At 42.1% G+C, this 18,516-nt stretch overlaps 1 protein-coding gene across 4 annotated transcripts in view; it reads left to right on the forward strand.

Moving 5' to 3' along the window:
* Window positions 1–18,516, forward strand: part of PCGF5 (polycomb group ring finger 5) — a 126,411-nt gene that overhangs the window by 39,935 nt on the left and 67,960 nt on the right. For 3 of the 4 annotated variants that reach the window (XM_086680350.1, XM_086680352.1, XM_086680353.1), the window contains exon 2: window positions 15,232–15,525. In XM_086680350.1, the coding sequence (XP_086536476.1) occupies window positions 15,414–15,525 (112 nt within the window). In that variant the 5' untranslated portion in view covers window positions 15,232–15,413. Of the gene's footprint in view, window positions 1–12,993; window positions 13,203–15,231; window positions 15,526–18,516 lie in introns of those variants that run through there. The other variant, XM_086680351.1, reaches the window with a different exon arrangement.

The following is an 18,516-nucleotide window of genomic DNA, read 5'->3' on the forward strand; positions in this document are numbered from 1 at the left end:
TAGCTCCTTCCTTCTACCCACTGTGTCCACAATCCTTTATTTACCCTTTGGGCCGGTCCGTTTATCCATCTGTGCTGCTTCTCTACCACCATGGCTGTCTGCAAATCTGTACCGCTAGAAGTGTGTTATCCAATTCAACTGGGTTCTCAGTGCTGCTGGGTTTTGTTTGGGGTTTTGTTGGTTTGTTTGTTTGTTTATTTTGGTTTGGTTTTGGTTTTGGTTTTTTGTGGGAAGGGTTGTTTGTTTGTTTGTTTGTATTCTTCTTCTATATGTGCCGGGACAAATTCTCTCCCATTTCCCATAGCCGTGATCGTAAACTCAGTCAGTGTCCGTAAATCCTTTGACCCAGAGGTAGTTGAGCTGCGGTCCCCCCTTCTGGCGGAAACCTCCCTGGAGGAGGCTTCCCCTATGGCGTGTTAGTTGTGGTGCCGCTACCCCAGTCTCTGCCTGTGTCGTCATATGGCCTCCTTCTCTGTGCATCTGTGTCTGCACACGGCATTCTCCCTGGCTTTCTCCTGCTCTTCCGAGGGCACCAGTCCTATGGGGTTACAGGCCCAACTACTCTGGTATGACCTCCTTGGAACTTCATTATGCCTTCAAAGACTTTACCTCCTAATAAAGCCACATACGCAGGTACCCCGGTCAGGACTTCAACATGTCTTTTTGAGGCACACAGTTCAACCCATAACAGGCATTTAGAACAAATGTGTGTAATATTTAACATGTATCCTTAACATGTGTGTTAAGAGTTTGTGTTTAATGTGGCATTTAAAGATCACGAAGTCAGGAAACAAGGTACAGAAGTGTGAAGCATTCACACCGGTGTTGGGTATGGGCGTTGTAGTATCATACAACTTTTAACTTTTAAAACTTTTTTTAACTTTTTTTTTTTTTTTTAATTTTTTTTTTCAACATTTATTTATTTTTGGGACAGAGAGAGACAGAGCATGAACGGGGGAGGGGCAGAGAGAGAGGGAGACACAGAATCCAAAACAGGCTCCAGGCTCTGAGCTGTCAGCCCAGAGCCCGACGCGGGGCTCGAACTCACGGACCGCGAGATCGTGACCTGAGCTGAAGTCAGACGCTTAACCGACTGCGCCACCCAGGCGCCCCTAAAACTTTTTTTAACTTTTAAAACGAATTCTATTTATGCAGTTTTATCAATGACTAGTTTCTTGTTGGATACTTCTAACGTGAATTAACTTACATAACGTAAAGTCTTCATGCAAGCATTCATGCCTATGCATGTAAGTTCGGTTTCTAATTACAGAAATTCTTTCCTTTTCTAGCAGAAATGAGTACTCCACTTAAAACTTCAGACTTCACTGGTTTAAAAAAATGATTAAAAAATAAATTGTTCAGGAAATACTGTAAAGGAAATGGTGATCTACTAATTTATAATTATCAAGTTCCAATTAACCTCCTTGTCAGTATTTGTGATAAGCATTATCCTTCCAAAATTTTTAGGAAGTGAAGTACCACTGTAAGTTGTTCAAATCAAGAACAACAATTCTTGACAAAACTTACCTTTGAAAAACGTTAAGTGAACCCAATTTGACAATAAATTATATAAAAAGAGAGAGAGAGAGAGCGCGCGCACAAGTCGGGGAGGGGCAGAGAGAGAAGGAGACACAGAGTCCGAAGCAGGCTCCAGGCTCTGAGGTGTCAGCACAGAGCCTGACATGAGGCTTGAACCCACAAACCGTGAGATCATGACTTGAGCCTAGGAGCCCGATCTGATATCTCTGATAAGAGAGTTCTGTGTTCTATATTCATCTGCCTCTTTTCTGTGTGACCACCATTTAGCCTTATTTATGATGTTCTGCTTCTGCACAATCTGCTATTGTAGTGATGAAAAAAGAGGGGCAGGTTGCCTTTAATAAAAAGAGTAATTTTCTTATTGGGGAAGAAAAAAAAAGCGTTAAGTGAATACATGTAATTACCTCTCTTCTTCTGATTTTTCTGCAGTTTTCTTAATTTAGTAAATTAAAATGCCAGTACTCAAATGATCCAATAGCAAAGCCTCCTCTTGTAATTCAGCAGTATAGTAGTGAATGGACCTCAGTTGTGATGACTTATGGGAAAAGTACTTTAAACTCTTTTACCTTTTTCGCAGATTCTTCTTGATTTGCCTGTAACAGTCATCCAAAAAAGCTAGAAGGGGAGAATATCATCTTGCCCTATCAGTTGCATCATAGGAATAGAAGCATCCCTCCTTCTCCTTAGGTTGTCAGGCCAGATCTAGTTCCCACAGTATCCTCATTTTAAATGTGCCCTCTCAGGCTGCCTGGGTGGCTCAGTTGGTTAAGCTACTGACTCTTGATTTTGGTTCAGGTCATGCTGTCATGGTTCATTAGATCGAGCCCTGCCTGGGGCTCTGCACTGACAGCATGGAGCCTGCTTGGATTCTCTCCCTCTCTCTCTGCCCCTCCCTATGCACATGCACACTTTCTCCCCCTCTCTCAAAATAAATAAACATTTAAAATAATAGTAAATAAATGTGCCCTCTCTCGTTGGAGCTGCTGTTCTTCAAAGGAGATGGGATGGTGAACTCTTCCCACCCGGTCCTTCGTGGCCTCTTCTCAGACCAGGATCCAGGCTGCCAAAGCTGGCCACAGGGAGGCTGGCGGTGACATACACACACATTGCAGTGTAACTTGCCCAGGTCAGGCTAGCTTGCAGCACTGTCTCTAAGTATGTAAGCAGATAGCTTACCCCTTGAAGCCCTGTGTTTTCTCTTAAATCAGCACTCTAGAATCTCAGGTAAAATGGGAAAATATTTTTTTTTAATTTTTTTTAACGTTTATTTATTTTTGAGACAGAGAAAGACAGAGCATGAACGGGGGAGGGGCAGAGAGAGAGGGAGACACAGAATCCGAAGCAGGCTCCAGGCTCTGAGCCATCAGCCCAGAGCCCGACGCAGGGCTCAAACTCACGGACCGCGAGATCGTGACCTTAGCTGAAGTCGGACGCCCAACCGACTGAGCCACCCAGGCGCCCCTTAAATATTTTTTATTTAAATGCCACTGGGACTATATGGTGTCTTTAAGTCAGAGGTGAGAGACTAAGTCTGCTCTTCAGCAAACAGGACAGAATGTGTTTATTTAATATTCTTTTTCTCTTTGTTGGTAGATTTTCTCCACTGTGACATAGGAGAAAGATCAGATTATGATAAACCTTTAAATTAAAAAACAATTTTTTTTTGTTTTTTGAGAGAGAGAGTGAGAGAGCACGTGCACATGAGCGGGGGAGGGACAGAGAGAGAGAGAGAGAGAGGGAGACACAGAATCTGAAGCAGGCTCCAGGCTCTGAGCTGTCAGCACAGAGCCCGACACGGGGCTTGAACCCAAGAGCCATGAGATCATGACCTGAGCCAAAGTCGGATACTTAGCCGACTGAACCACGCAGGTGCCCCATGATTATGGTAAACCTTTACAAAGAATGAAAGATAGTTTCTAACTCTCTGAGCTGTTGATGGTGGTGGTGTTGGTGGTGATGACGATGATGATACTACCACCATCTTTTGGTAGTTAAGCCACTGCATTCTACTCACTGCCTGGAAAATAGAAATCATAACATTAAACTGTTACACTAAAACAAGAGCTTATTGGAATTGTAAACATTATCAACCCTGGGACACAGAAGAATTTTAACTGCTGTCCTCTATACATATTCACAGATATATGCTCTAGGTCAGGAATTGGCAAACAGCAGTCCCAAAGGCCAAATCTGGCTTGCTGCCTGTTTTTTTTTTTAGAGTTTATTTATTTATTTTGAGGGACACAGAGACAGCGTGAATGGGGGAGGGGCAGAGACAGGGAGAGATTGAAAATCCTAAGCAGGCTCCACGCTGTCAGCGCAGAGCCTGATGTGGGGCTCGAACTCACAGACCTCGAGATCATTACCTGAATCCAAACCAAGAGTCAGTCGCTTGACTGACAGAGCCACCCAGGTGCCCCTGCTGCTTGTTTCTTAAATAAAGTTTTATTAGAACATAGCTACAGCCATTCATTTGCATATTGTTTTTGGCAGCTTTTACCCTATACAGGCAGAGTGGCGTTACAACAGAAACTATGTAGTCCACAAAGCCTAAAATATCTACCATCTTGTCCATTGCAGATAAAATTTGCCAACCTCTGCTCTAGGTAATGCTTCCAAAGGGCCATTAGAGATCATGTAGCCCAAGTCTAGAGCAGTTTTATAGATGGGCAGATCAAGGCTCATGAAGTGATTTGCCAAGGGTCTTAACTATTTGCTGTGATTTACTTTTTCTTTTTATTTTTTTTTTTAAATTTTTTTTTCAACGTTTATTTATTTTTGGGACAGAGAGAGACAGAGCATGAACGGGGGAGGGGCAGAGAGAGAGGGAGACACAGAATTGGAAACAGGCTCCAGGTTCTGAGCCATCAGCCCAGAGCCTGACGCGGGGCTCGAACTCACGGACCGCGAGATCGTGACCTGGCTGAAGTCGGACGCTTAACCGACTGCGCCACCCAGGCGCCCCTACTTTTTCTTTTTAAAAAAACAAAGATTTTTTCCCCTAACATTTTTTTATTGTGGCAAAATATACATAACAAATTTTACCATTTTAACCATATTTAAGTGCACAGTTCAGTGGCATTAAATACATTCATATTGTTGTGTGGCCATCTCCATCATCCATCTGCAGAACTTTTTCTTTAAAAAAAATTTTTTTTAATGTTTATTTATTTTTGAGACAGAGAGAGACAGAGCATGAACGGGGGAGGGTCAGAGAGAGAGGGAGACACAGAATCTGAAGCAGGCTCCAGGCTCTGAGGTGTCAGCACAGAGCCTGATGTGGGGCTCAAACTCAAGGACCACGAGATCATGACCTGAGCTGAAGTCGGACGCTTAACCGACTGAGCCACCCAGGCACCCCCAAGCATCAGTGGTTTTTAACGTTTATTTATTTTTGAGACAGAGAGAGACAGAGCATGAACAGGGGAGGAGCAGAGAGAGAGGGAGATACAGAATCTGAAACAGGCTCCAGGTTCTGAGCTGCCAGCACAGAGCCCGACGCAGGGCTCGAACCCACGGACCGTGAGATCATGACCTGAGCTGAAGTCGGACGCTTAATCGACTGAGCCACCCAGGCGCCCCTGCAGAACTTTTTCACCATCCTAAACTGCAACTCTGTCCCTATTAACCTAACTCTCCCCTCCCCTTTCCCCTAGTCCCTGGCAACCACCACAGTACTTTGTGTCTCTATGAATGTGACTACTCTAGATACTTCATGTGAGTAGAATCATATAATAGTTGTCTGTTTGTGACTGGGTCATCTATAACTTTTTTTAATTGAAGGAAATGTGCTTTACAGAAACAAGAAAATTCTATCCTTACCCCTTACTTGACTTGGCCCAGGGTAAGCTGGCCAACCTTACTTCATGTCCCCAACTCTAAAATGGCACCTTTTAAGATCTACCTATGAAGAATTTAATACAATATCATTCATGGTATTAGTCAGTTACAGTAAAAAAAGATCTTAAACTTTACAGTGGAATAGTCACAAATATTAATTTTACAGTTCAAGTATTTGCTTCCAGAATTTTGGTATAGGAGAACACAAGTGCATACTTAGAAAGTAACTTTGTGGGCATTGGAATCAGGGCCAAAGATGAAGGGTGGTAATTCAGGTCTTAGGAACCACTGCTGGGTAGGATCAGAGCATGCTTCTCTGGTGACTGTTTCAGAGTTTGCCAGATTCAGTGTCTCCCTATCCTAGACAGAGCTGCCTACACACAAGTCACATCTTGCCCTTTGTTCATCATCCTTTGTCTATTTACATAAAGTTACTCCAGATGAGGTAAACTATAATTGATTTTTAGTTTACTAACTGTCACATTTCAGTTCTGCCTCCCTAAGACTATATGCAGATCACTCAGTTGGAATTTTGAGTGTTCATAACACTCTTCAGACTTCTGTGCACATCCTATTTCTTGATTTCATCTTGAGTAATAGAAGCTGTGAGTTTCATATTTTACTCATTTGCCGCTTAGAGAGTAAGCTTGTTTTAAAATTCTTCCAGGGCAAGGAAGGGCACCTGGCAGGAAAGTTAGGTGACTGAAAAGCAAATAAATTGTACAAGGCATTTGTTCAAAGTATTTGTTTGTCATCGGGCCTTAAATTCTGTCTTCTGTTTTACTGTTGTTTTGTCTAAATAGCAAGGAAGCGTATAGATCTGAAATTCTTAAACTTAAGTCAGCATTTGCTTGCTTACTAAGTGCATTGCTTGAATTGTCTCCTATAATCCCCTTAAAAACTCCTAAAATGTGTGCTTTTATTATATCCATTTAAGTCATGGGAAAGCTGAGACACAGAGTTCTTTGCCCTATGACATATAGCCAGGAAGAGACTGTGCCAAAATTTGAACACTGGCACTCTTGAGTGCAAAGTCAGATTTCACTTATTTGCTTGTTCATTTGTCCATTCATTTATTCAACAAATATTTAAGGAGAGCCTGTTATGTGTTAGACTTGATTCAAGGGCTACAGCAGTCATGATAAAAAGCCTTGCTCTCATGGAGCTTATGCTGTTAACCACTTTGCTGTGAACCATCTTGCATTCTCCTTCATCATCTAGTCTAAGATGCTTAGATGCTGGTGCTTTTTTCAGCTTCTCATCAAGAAGATATCAGGAAGTTTTGGTAACTGGTAGAAGCTTTTCCAGTCAGCTAGAATAACCCATTTCAACAGACAGAAATTAAGAAACCATTGAAGACAAATGTATCATTTCTTTCTTCTCGAACTATCACAAGTTATCATGGCTTCTGAGACTGTTGTGGGGTTTATCACCCAGAAGGTAAAGAATTAAGAATATCTAATAGCTAATGTCCCCTTGCTTTAATTTAGGCCAATGTTCTCTTATCTTCCTGCATACCTGAACACAAAGTAATCGGCATCTTAGTCATTAATTCTGAATAGTTGAAGACATTGTGAACATACCAATTTGCCTTTTGTTTTCAAGAGTGTTTTTGTTTTTGATCCAAGGCAGAATTGTGTGAAGTACAAGAGAGAAGGTTGTTTTTGGTGGTTTGCTTTCCTCTTCTTGCAGTTAGGCTTTCCTTCCTCCTACTGGTTCCCCCACCTCCCAGCCAGCAAAGTGTTACAGTTAATATCCTGCTAAAGTGTTAAGTAATAACTAAAGCCTCCTGTCCCTCCCTGGCCTTTCTTCCTTCCTATGGCCTTTCTCCCTTCTACTAATCCTGGTGAGCTGGGAACCCATAGCTTAAGAGGTGGCTCATAAGAGCCTAACTGTCACCCCCTCCCCCCGGATATTTTGCATTTTAGTGGAAAACCTTAAATTTCTGCTACCCCTTCATTTGAGGGGAATGAATAAAGACTTAACACATACCTCTGAGATGTTCAACTAACCCAAATTATTAAACATTTGGGGATTTAGTTTTCTTTGTATGTCACTGAATTGCTTAGTGTGAAATATTTAGGGTTTCCCGGCTTGTTTTTAAGCATTGGGTGGGAGAAATACTGAGTTCAGAGGAAGGAATACTTTGTGGCCATTGCGTGCCTTACTTTATGCTGTGTCCTAGATCCGTTGCTTTGCCTGAAGTGTCTCATTCATCCTACAAACATTCTTTGGATATATCTCAGCATCAGGACCTCTGCTGGGTGGGACAAGATTACTAGGTACCGTTCAGTGCTGGTGGCCCACAAGATTACCACTTATACCTTTCATGTTTATAGTCCTTTATGGTTTATAATTTAAAAAACATTTCTCACTTACCATCTCATTTAATCTTCTATATGCTCATTATAATAACACAGAAGTATATAAAGAAAATCTTCCCTGTAGACCAGTGATTAAGATGATAATATTAATCGTAGTTTTTATAGGAGGAAAATGAAGCCAAGGGAAGTTAAGTGACTTGCCCTGACCGAAAATCAAGTTCTCTTATTAGGTCTAGTGTCCCTTCCTCCAAACCACAGCTACCTGTAAAATAAGGACTTTTTCAAATCATGTGCCTAGTCTCCTCTGGTATTTGAGTGTTTATATCACTAAATTTTCATATTGCATTTGCCCCATTTGAATTTCATATCTTTTTTTGGTAGGGCTTTTTTTCTAACTTTTCTATAATCATTCCTAACTTAGAATCATCTACATTCAGATTTGATGGAATATTCTTAGTTTCTGCATGTCAGTCACTTGTCCATTTATAATCCTCAGGGATTTAATCTGACCTCCCAAAATAACAGTTGTGGTTTTGTCATGATGTTTTAAAATATCCATAGCCCTGATGATTGGAGTAAATGCAGCTTTTCCTTATAGTCTGTACCTATTTTAGCTACATCTCTGTTCTTCCAGTATAAATGGAACTTGCTCTAGCCAACTGTTGAAATCGCAGTAAAGAAAATACAGCTAGTTTTTTCTGCCTCTCAAAAGAGGAAAAAAACAAGTTGTGTTGGTCTGTCTCTTTAGCATAGTGTATTTAAGGCACTTTAAAATATTTAGCTGGTTGCACTGTGTTTCACAGACTAATCTTGTCCCTATACCTACTGCTATTTATTTGTACTCACTTTTAGCATATTGACTTAATTTCCCTTTTTTTTTTCTGGCTTTCTCATTTATTTTTCATATCCATAGCTTTTGGTATTTTGCCTTGCTGTATTTATTACTGGTAGAGTCATAAGCATGTAGGACTAGTTTCTTGACCTCCAATAACAGTGCCTCTTTCAGCTGGAGTTTTTGTCATTTAACACCTTATTAATGAATTTGGTGTATTTGCTCCTTACTGGTTTCTTGTGGATAAGTCTCTGTTGCCTGTTGTGATTTCATTTAGTAGTCCTAGATGGCAGGGATTATGCCTAACATATCTTTGGAAAGGTCCCTCCAGGAAGAAACCAGAGAAAGAGTACACAGAATAGGTCTTAGAGTGCCTACAAATATTCAGCTTTCAGTCAGTGTTTATTTGAATGCTTACCATTTGCCATCCATAGTGCTAGTGAAGCACAGTCGAGCAATGGATCCAGAAGGGGACTCAGCCACGTCAACCAGGTAACCCAAGACAGTGTGATATGAGACTTGAGAGAATAAGCTGAGTTGTCATGTAGGTACGCGGTGTATGTATATCATGGAAGTTCTTCAGCACCTTCAGGGTGTCTTGGAAAGTGGCCTTTGAGATTTCCCGATACCTAAAGGATAAACAAGGGCTGACCAGATTTAGCAAGAGTGGGGAGGGGTGAGGGAACTGGGACAGGATGCTCATTTGAAAGAAAGGAGGCCCACCTCTGTAGTTCGAAGGTAAAAATGTTCATTAGGGCTACAGCCTAGACTTCAAGGGAGAGGCTGTAGAAGGAATGGGAATCTGGGATGGGTTTATTAAGTGTTGGGTCGTTAGCCTAAGAAGAGAGTTGTGTTTTTTCTTTGTTTTTTTTTTTTTTTTTTTTTAACTGGGGAGCAACACGATCCAATTTGTAGTTAGAGAGTCCTCTGGTTATGCTGTGGAGAAGGGTTTGACAGACAAGAGCCATAGCTTTCTAAGAGTTCGTTGAAGTGATGGAAGGTAGACATGGTAGCAATCTCAACCAGGGTAAGTGGAAGGATTCAAAGGCATTTAGTAGAGAGAGTCCTTGACAATTATTGATCATAAGGGAGGGCTGCATTAACAGGAAAAGAGACGTGGTTGAGGGGGATTGGAAGTCCTTCAGTTCTGTTCCCCTCTCATTCCACTGTCACTGATTTTAGGTAATCATAGATTTTGAGCTGTAATACCCATGGTTATAAAATAAATACATTTTATTTTGTATGTCCCATTTATTTTATTTTTATTATTTTTATTTATTATTTATTTTATTTTAAATGTCCCAAGGGGACATTCAATTTGAATATTTCCTAAAATCTCTGTAGGAAGACTTTTAGATTACAGAGGATAGTTTTATGTTAGAGATATTCTGTATAAAACGATTAAATAGCATACTTAGGTAGATAAAATAATTTACAATAATGAAAAAGCCATCTTATTTAATATCCCAGGGGAAATGTAAATAAAGTTCTAACCCGATTTTTAAACATTATGCTATTAAACGTCAGTTCATTGATAATATATTTATTAGCCAAGGACAGAATGTGAACTTTTCAGTATAGAATTACTTGTCCATTACCGGGCCTTGGCTGAAATAAAAATCTAGACATAAAATATAAAGTAATGAAAACATTTGTCAGATATACAGGTACCTCCAAATAGTTCCAAGAGTTATCAGGAGCCATTTGTGGTTCCCTGGAAGAGTCTGGATCAATGATGAAATGAAGCAAGTTATTGCTTTGGGATGATGCTTCTTTGATAGGAGATCACCAGTGGCAGTTCCTCCTGCATACCATATCGGCAGTAATTCCCCTCTCTCCCTTCACCCATTCTTCTCTCCCTTTGTTCCTTATTTTCTTGTAAGCTCATTTGTTTCTTACCAAACCTCCCCTAAAATCCTGGACTTAGGAAATTCCCTTTGAGAGATGTAAATGATATGGAACCGGTACCTTGGTTTAGGTATTGGCTTTACCAAAAGCAGGTCTGTGATTACGAACTTGCCACTTCCCAGGATCTTGGTTTCTACGTTTGTAAAATGAGAAAGCTGAAGTAGATTAGTGATAAGGGGACTCTCAGCGATGATTCTTTTATCTGCCTTTTCTCCCCCAGTCCTGTATATCCAATTGCTTCTCGGCCTTTGTTTATTTGAGGGTCTCACTGGTACTTGAGATTTGTTATCAGAACACCTGCTCACATGGAAGCTTCTGTGGTTTGTTCCAACCCCATGTCAGAACCAAAGAACTAAGAAGTAAGTTACTGGCAAGTGTTCCCAGGGAAGAAAAGGAAACAGCCACCGAAAGTCCTATGTTTAGATGCTCAGAACCTACACGTAGGTCCGGAAACTTGTCTCTTTGTAACATTCTCTCTTACCATTTCTTTTGATACTAATTTTTTTAACCAGACAAATGTTTGAGGTGTTTTTTTTTTTTTTTTTTCATGTGCATTTTTTTTTCTTGGGCTGGGAAAGGTGGGTGGTTGCTGAAGAAGGGAAAGGAGGCACCACCGAGCATTTTACTACATCTTGTGCTACCTCTGGGTACACAAGGCACAGATTTCCTTACCAAGGTTGTAATTCTTTGTTACCCCCAAGCCCACCATTTGTGGTTCGGATTGTGGCAATGCCACCTCTACATCCGTGTTCAAATACTGCTCTAGCATGTTCATCATCCCTCTTCCATTGCTAATAGAAGCCTTCCTAATATCCATCCTCAAGCTCATTTCCTCAGGGAATGCTGATTAACCCCACTTACTATTGACCACCAATCACATTTAAGTCCCCCTGGACCTTCAGTAAGTGGTATGTATGTGTGTGTGTATATATATATACACACACACACACATACACACACACATATATATATACACATATATGTGTATATACACACATATATGTATATACATATGCGTACATATACATACATATACGAGTGCATATACATATATGTATACATATACATATATGTGTGTATGTGTGTGTGTGTGTATATATATACATTTTCCATTACATGTTTTACATGCACTTGAAATAGGGCGACTTTTCACAAATTCATCTGTTTTGTCTCTAAGATGAAAGATTTGAAAGTAATCCTTCCGCTCTAAAGTCATTTGACCAATGTGCCCATTGTGATTGCTGTGACTTATTGAAGTTGATCCTAGCATGGAAATTGGCATATATATTTTAGGTTCTTATAAGGATGATAAAAATGTCATTGAAAGCTGTTTGAGAAAATGTATTGCTCCTGCTGTAATATTAACAGTGGTATTTTTTAAATGTTATGTCCACTCTACATAAGTTTTATGATAAATTGGATATTTTTAAAAGCTGTCTTTGTCTACTTGTTTGGTGTAATCACATTTGAAATAGATCTTTGAACACCTGTATGGTTGCTGGACCGGTGGTTGTTGGGTTTGTTGGCCACTAGAACCATTTCCACAGTCTGTCCCTCTGGTGATAAGGAAGGTTAGTCCTGTCAACAAGAGATCAAACAAATAACTTTGCATTAATCGCCCCCCCCCAACTGTCAGTTCCCTAGCCCCCACTGCTCTCACTTCTGCAGAAGCAAAGATGATGTAATTGCAACACCTTTCCCTCTTATGCACAAATTGAAGCCACCTTTTGCTGATTACCTTTGGGATGTTCGCTTTGACTTTTGTTTTACTGGTGGAGACCACACGGATTTGCCTGCCACCGTAGGATTACTGGGTTGCAGTCTTCTAAGAAGCAAAGAACCAGGTCTAATTTAATGTTTAGCAAAAGAGTGGTTGTAGAAGAAATTTGTTAAATTTTTGGAATGCAGTAGAATAGGATTGAATGACTTTAAGGAATCCTTTAATGCATGGTTTTGAATACATTTTTGCAGTAAGTGGTCTCTTGCAGGTCTCAAAGCCACTACGAAGAGAACTGGGGTTTTTGTTTGTTTTGAACTTTGAAAATAGTAGTAACTCTTTACCTTTCTGCTAATACCCCCACCCCCACCGCGCTCCTTGCTCAGTTGTCCACGATCCCCACCCCACAGTAGTAAGTTCGTTAGTGATTTTTACATAAGGTGTAAATCAAGGAATGTCTTCGTCCCCGCTGCTGCGCAGGTGGGACTGGCTTGGGGAAGACGCAGCTGAGTAGACAGTTTCACAGGGTGACTCATTATCAGCACTGACCGTTGCTTTTAAACGCACCAGGGAAAATGTACCAGACATTGTTATGATGAAAACAACCGGGAGGGGTGGCGAGAAGAAGAACCGAGATGAAATTTGGCCAAGGCTGCGAGTCGCGCTGAAGCCAAGGAGGCCAGGGCGGGCGGCAGGCCGCAGCACCTGCGAGGAGCACGGGCAGGCGGGCGTGGCCTGCGGGCGTGGCGCCGGGGGCGTGGCCGGGGGCGTGGCCGGCCGGCGGCGCCGGCGGTTGGAAGGGGGTGGAGTTGCCCTTGGAGGCGGCACCGGCTCTGGGCCCCGAGGCCCGCCGCGCCCTATCGGGCCCGAGCCGAGTGGCCCCGCGGAGCCGGCGCGCTCCCGCCTGCAGGGGGAGGGCGGACGGGGCGCGGGGACCGGCCAGGCCGCGGCGGGCGCTGTTTCTCTTTCACTTTCCTTCCCTCTGAGGCCGGCGCGCTGGCGGGCGAGGAGCGGCGGCGGCGGCGGCGGCGGCGGCCGCGGGGTAGGTACCGGGCGGGCTTGAGAGCGGCCGAGGGGCCCCGGCCGCCCCGCGCTCCCTGCCTAAGTTTGCGCCCGGGGCGGGAGCGGCACCTCCAGGCACTTGCCGCGGCCGGCCTCGCCTGGAGCCGGGAGTCTCTCGCAGCCGGGGGCGGGGTGTCCGGCCAGGGTCTGGGGGCTTCGGGGCCGCGTCCTGGCCTCGGGCGCGGAGAGGGCGGCGAGCTGCCGGCGCTCGGCCGCGGAGAGGCGGCGCGTCTTCCCCGGCGCAGCCCCGGCCCGGCCCGAGCGGCGCGTCCTCCGGGCCCGGGCCCGCGCACCTGCCAGGCGGGCGGGGCGGACTTGTGCTTGGACCGCCCCGGGCCGTGCTGCCGGGTCCCGCCGGAGGACGCGGAAAAGTTCCCTTCCTCCCCGTCACTGCAAATACTTGCTTCCTTTAACCGTCGTGGTGACAGGACTCTGTGGCTCGGGTGGTATGAGATCGGGACCGTGCATTTCCTCTTTCAGAAGACTTTCTCTTAACTTTGGAGCTTCCTGGCAAACCTGTGGACATGGCAAGGCCCTTAGTCCCAATGTGTACAGGAGAAGCCGAAACCCATTAATGCCTTGCAGAAGGTCATAAAGGGCCGCAGACCAGACCCCCCCCCCCCCCCCGCCCCGGCCGTTATTTATGCTCCCTTTGTGTTACACCCTCGACACAGTTCTCCTGAGCGGTCAGGATGACACCCCGAGAACCTGTACCGTGCACATTCTTAATGGCGATGTGTCAATGGAGTGATGCCTTTTACCTCTCCCATTGCTTTATACTCACCTGTGAGTTAACCGCTAAGATAGGAGAAAAGTTCCTGTTCATAGGATTAACTTAGGAAATCAGTACCTTCCTTCATGCTGTTTTCTCCTAGAGCACATTTGTTTGTAAGAAACTTTTAAAACTTTTTTTCCAGCAACTCCACGGACCAGCCAACTGTGCTAAACATTTCTGGAAAAAAAGTTAATGACGTTCAGTTCTTACTGTGTGCTAGCTTTATGTATATGGTCTTATTTAATCCTTACCACTCTAGGGTGCGCGCACTCTTTTCATTAATAGTTTAAAAACTGAGATTTAGAGAGGATAAATAACATTGCCCAAGTTATACGTTTACTAAATGTGACCAGTTTCTATCAAAGAATTTGCAGTCTAATAGAGGAGATAAAGAATGAATGGAACTATAAATTAAAAGAAAGATGTGATAGGAGAGCAGTAAGGGTTAAACCCGAGAAGAGAGTACACTGAGCATAACTTTGGAGAAGGGTTTCCAAGGATACAGGTAGGATTTAGAGGAGAGGAAGGGCTTGTTGGACAGTGGGTATATAGAGCCTGCAAAATGGACTATGAGAGATCCTTTCACTGTGCCTGAAGAAAAGTGTTGAAGGGTATGCTAAGGTCAGCCTGTGAAGGTCTTGTATGGAAAGCTAAGGAATGTAAATGTCTGTCTGTCTGTAAAGAGGGAACACTGACAGTCTTTGAAAAGAGGACCCGAATGTGATAGAATAAACTAAATCTGGTAGAATGTAAGATGGACTGCAGGTGGAGAGGTGTTATTCAAATAGGGTGGCTATGGATGGAACGGAAAAGGACATCAACTTGATTTCACTGACTGGATGCAGGGTACAAAATGGAAATAGGAAGCATTTTGATAGGATAATGATTTCAATTTTGAATCTTGTAACTTGTATTGGTAAGGACTCCTAATAGAGAAGTCAAGCAGGTAGTTAAACTGCATTACTGAAGAGGTAAAGATATCAAAACTGGAGTTAACCGCTTTGGGTGTCACTTGTAGAATTGAGAGTTAAGGCTCCAGGATTGGATGAATTTGTCATTTTCCTGAATGACACCATAGCAGGTTTACAAATTAATGTGACAGTGAATGAAGTGTTCTGTTCACCCATACACCCAATTTGGAGCATATAACACTTGCTGCTAATATGTTATTAATACCGTATGAGGAATTTGACACTCTTTTTCTCTTATCTTTTTAAAATTACTGTGGAAACAGATATGGGAAAGCAGAACCACCAAAAGGAGTGATGACCAGCGATCTCATGATAAATCTGGATGTTAGTTCTCATGCCTCAGGACATCCAGTTGGGAACTCCACGCCAGCTCCTGGGATCAGACTTCGTCCGCTTACTACCCCTCTTTGCCTGAACTACTAAAGCCAGTCCTAGCTAACCACGAATGGCTACCCAAAGGAAACACTTGGTGAAAGATTTCAATCCTTATATCACCTGCTACATCTGTAAAGGGTACCTGATCAAGCCAACTACAGTGACAGAATGCCTCCATACCTGTGAGTATTCTTTTTTGTCATTTATGCCTCAGAAGTTATGGGCTACACTTGTTCTTTTAAAACCACCACATTTTGTTTTTATCTAAATTTTAGCTTTCAAAACAATGAGTGTTCCAAGAATTAACTTTGAATCTATTTTCAGGATTGAATTTGTCATTAAGATACCAGGGGCATGAAATTTTTCTTGTATTATTATGTAATAGTTGACTTTTGTTTAATTTTCATGTTCTAAAAACCATAAACATATTATTGGATATAGTTTTTTGAAAAGCGAACCATTTTAGCTTTTTGATTTAAAAAAATTATATTGCAGGAATTAATCTCACAGGTTTTGTTTGGGTATGCTTGCTTTAATTCTTTGGCTTTTTAAGACTTTATTGTATGGTTGACTTACAAAAAGCTGTACATATTCAGTGTATGCAACTTGATGAGTTTAGAGATAAGTATATGCCCATGAAATCATTACCATAGGTCATAAACCTATCTATTTCCTCTAAAAGTTTCCTCCCATGCTCTTATTATTTTTTTGTGATATGACCACTGAATATAAAATCTATCCTCAGCAAATTTTAAGCATACAACACAGTAATATTAACTATAGGCTGTATGCCGTGCAGATCTCTAGGACTTCTTCGTCTTGTTGAACTGAAATTTTCTACCCTTTGACCAAAAACCCATCAGCCTATGCATCACTTGGGAACTTATGAGAAATGCACATTAACAAGCCCCACTCCAGAATTACTGAATCAAAAGGTCTGGGAGTGGACCCAGCAATCTGTGTTCAATAAGCCCTCTAGGTGATTTGGAAGCATGATCAAGTTTGAAAACCTCTGTTCTAATATGGTCATGTCTGTGGAACTCCTGTCAAGTTTCTTTCTCACCTGGCCTATCAGTAGAAGTTTCATTGTTCTAGCCACTTATGCCAGGATTCCACATACTTTTTGTGTTTCTGCCCATATGAAACTGTTTTCCTGTTTCAGTGAAAGTAATTCTAGTAAGTTCTAGTTTAATGCCTATTATGTGCACCAAATAGATACTTTATTTTATATTATATATATATATATTTTATATACTTGATTTCATTTTAGCTTTGCTTGAAACAGTCTGGAGTGGATATTGGGAAAGAGTATAGAGATTATCTTCATTTTGTGGGTGTGGAAACCTTGAGTTAAGTAACTTGCCCATTGTCACAGCTAATGAGTGGTGAACCTTATTCAACTCCAAAGCTCGTGCTCTAAGATCCTCCCTTTCACCTGTTCTCCTGCTACGGAACTGACATAATACTACACCAGGAGTTTTAGATAGGTACAAAATAGAGAATCACCTGGAAATCGTTAAAATGGCAAATTTTATGTAATATATAGTGTACCACAATAAAAGCAAAATAGAATCATTCTAAGAAGCTGTTTAAAATACATACACTCAGGGGCGCCTGGGTGGCTCAGTCGGTTGGGCGTCCGACTTCAGCCCGCGTCACGATCTCGCGGTGAGTTCGAGCCCCGCATCGGGCTCTGTGCTGCCAGCTCGGAGCCTGGAGCCTGCTTCTGATTCTGTGTCTCCCTCTCTTTCTGCCCCTCCCCTACTCATGCTCTGTCTCCCTCTGTCTCAGAAATAAATAAACATTAAAAAAAATTAAAAATAAAATAAAATACATATGCTCAGATTTCCACCTGGAGGGATTTGGTGAATCAGTTGTGGTGAGGTCTGTGTATGTGTATTTTGGAAAACCTCTCCAAGTGATGGAGATATGTATTATCTTTGGGTATTACTGGCCTATGCTATTCAGTTAGCAATTAACTATGAACTGTCTTGAAATACTAATTTGCTGTTGCCCTGTATCATTACTTAACTTGAATAATTACCAGTTAAATGTCATCGAACAAATATTTATTGAATACCTATTGTGTGCCAGGCACTGTCCATTCTGGACACGGAGGATACCGCAGTGAACAGGATAGTCAAACATCTGGGCTCTCAAGAAGCTTAGATTCGAGTAGCTGAAACTAATAATAAATATGTGCCATGTAAGATAATGATAAATGCTATGAAGAGAAATAAAGAAGGGTGGTTGTGGATAGGAGAGAGGGGGTTATTTTATATACAGTGTCAGGGTTGGCCTCTTTGATATGATGACATTTGAACACAAACCTGAAGGAATTGAGCTCTGTGTATATATGGGAAGAGCATTCTAGATGGAGGGAAAAGCAAGTATAAGGCCTTGAGGTGGGAATGCCCTTGGCAGGTTTATGGAACAGCAGTCAGAAGGCTATCACTGCATGTCAGCTGAAAGATTATAGGGCCTTCAACCAGGGTAATGAGGTGTGCAGTGGAGGCGGGGAAGAGTGGATTGTGGATGTATTTTGGAGGAAGAGCCAACAGGATGTGAATACTCTAGGGCAAGGACTCAATCTTCTACTTACATGTTTCCTACTACACCAAGCATGGTACCCGGACCTGGTCCACGGTCTGTTTTGTTTTACTTCTTCTAACATTTGTGCATTATTTTCATATTTGGATTTCTCCAGCAAAAACTGCCAAATCTGGGAAATAAGAAGAAAGCACAAATTCTCCAATTTCTGCCTTTCTAATGCAGATTTTATATCTGTTTTTCTGAAAGAAAATTTTCTCTGGGACATAATAAAATCCCAATTTTAAATTGAGATGGAAAACAAAAGATTCCAGAAGTATAAACAGTCATGTTATAAGCAAGGGCTATGTTTATGTTTGCAACAGCAGTTTAAAGTCTAAAGGGGTAAGTGACAGTTTAACTGCACAAGTCATTCTGGCCTGAAAAACTCCTTGGCCATCATCAAGCCCCTTTGCTGAAAGAGAATGTATGTGGCAGAAGTGGGATTAAAAGACAGTGGTAAATAAATCATAAATGTGGCCTTTATCATCAGCAGAGAATACCAAATAGTAGAGTAAATGATGGAGTCAGATACTCAACCCAGTGTTTCTGGAGAGCTGAGGATCCTGTAGTACTCATCTTTA

The sequence above is a fragment of the Puma concolor genome, chromosome D2, assembly GCF_028749965.1.
Source record: "Puma concolor isolate L17-30 chromosome D2, mPumCon1.1.hap2, whole genome shotgun sequence".
Taxonomy (NCBI): Eukaryota; Metazoa; Chordata; class Mammalia; order Carnivora; family Felidae; genus Puma; species Puma concolor.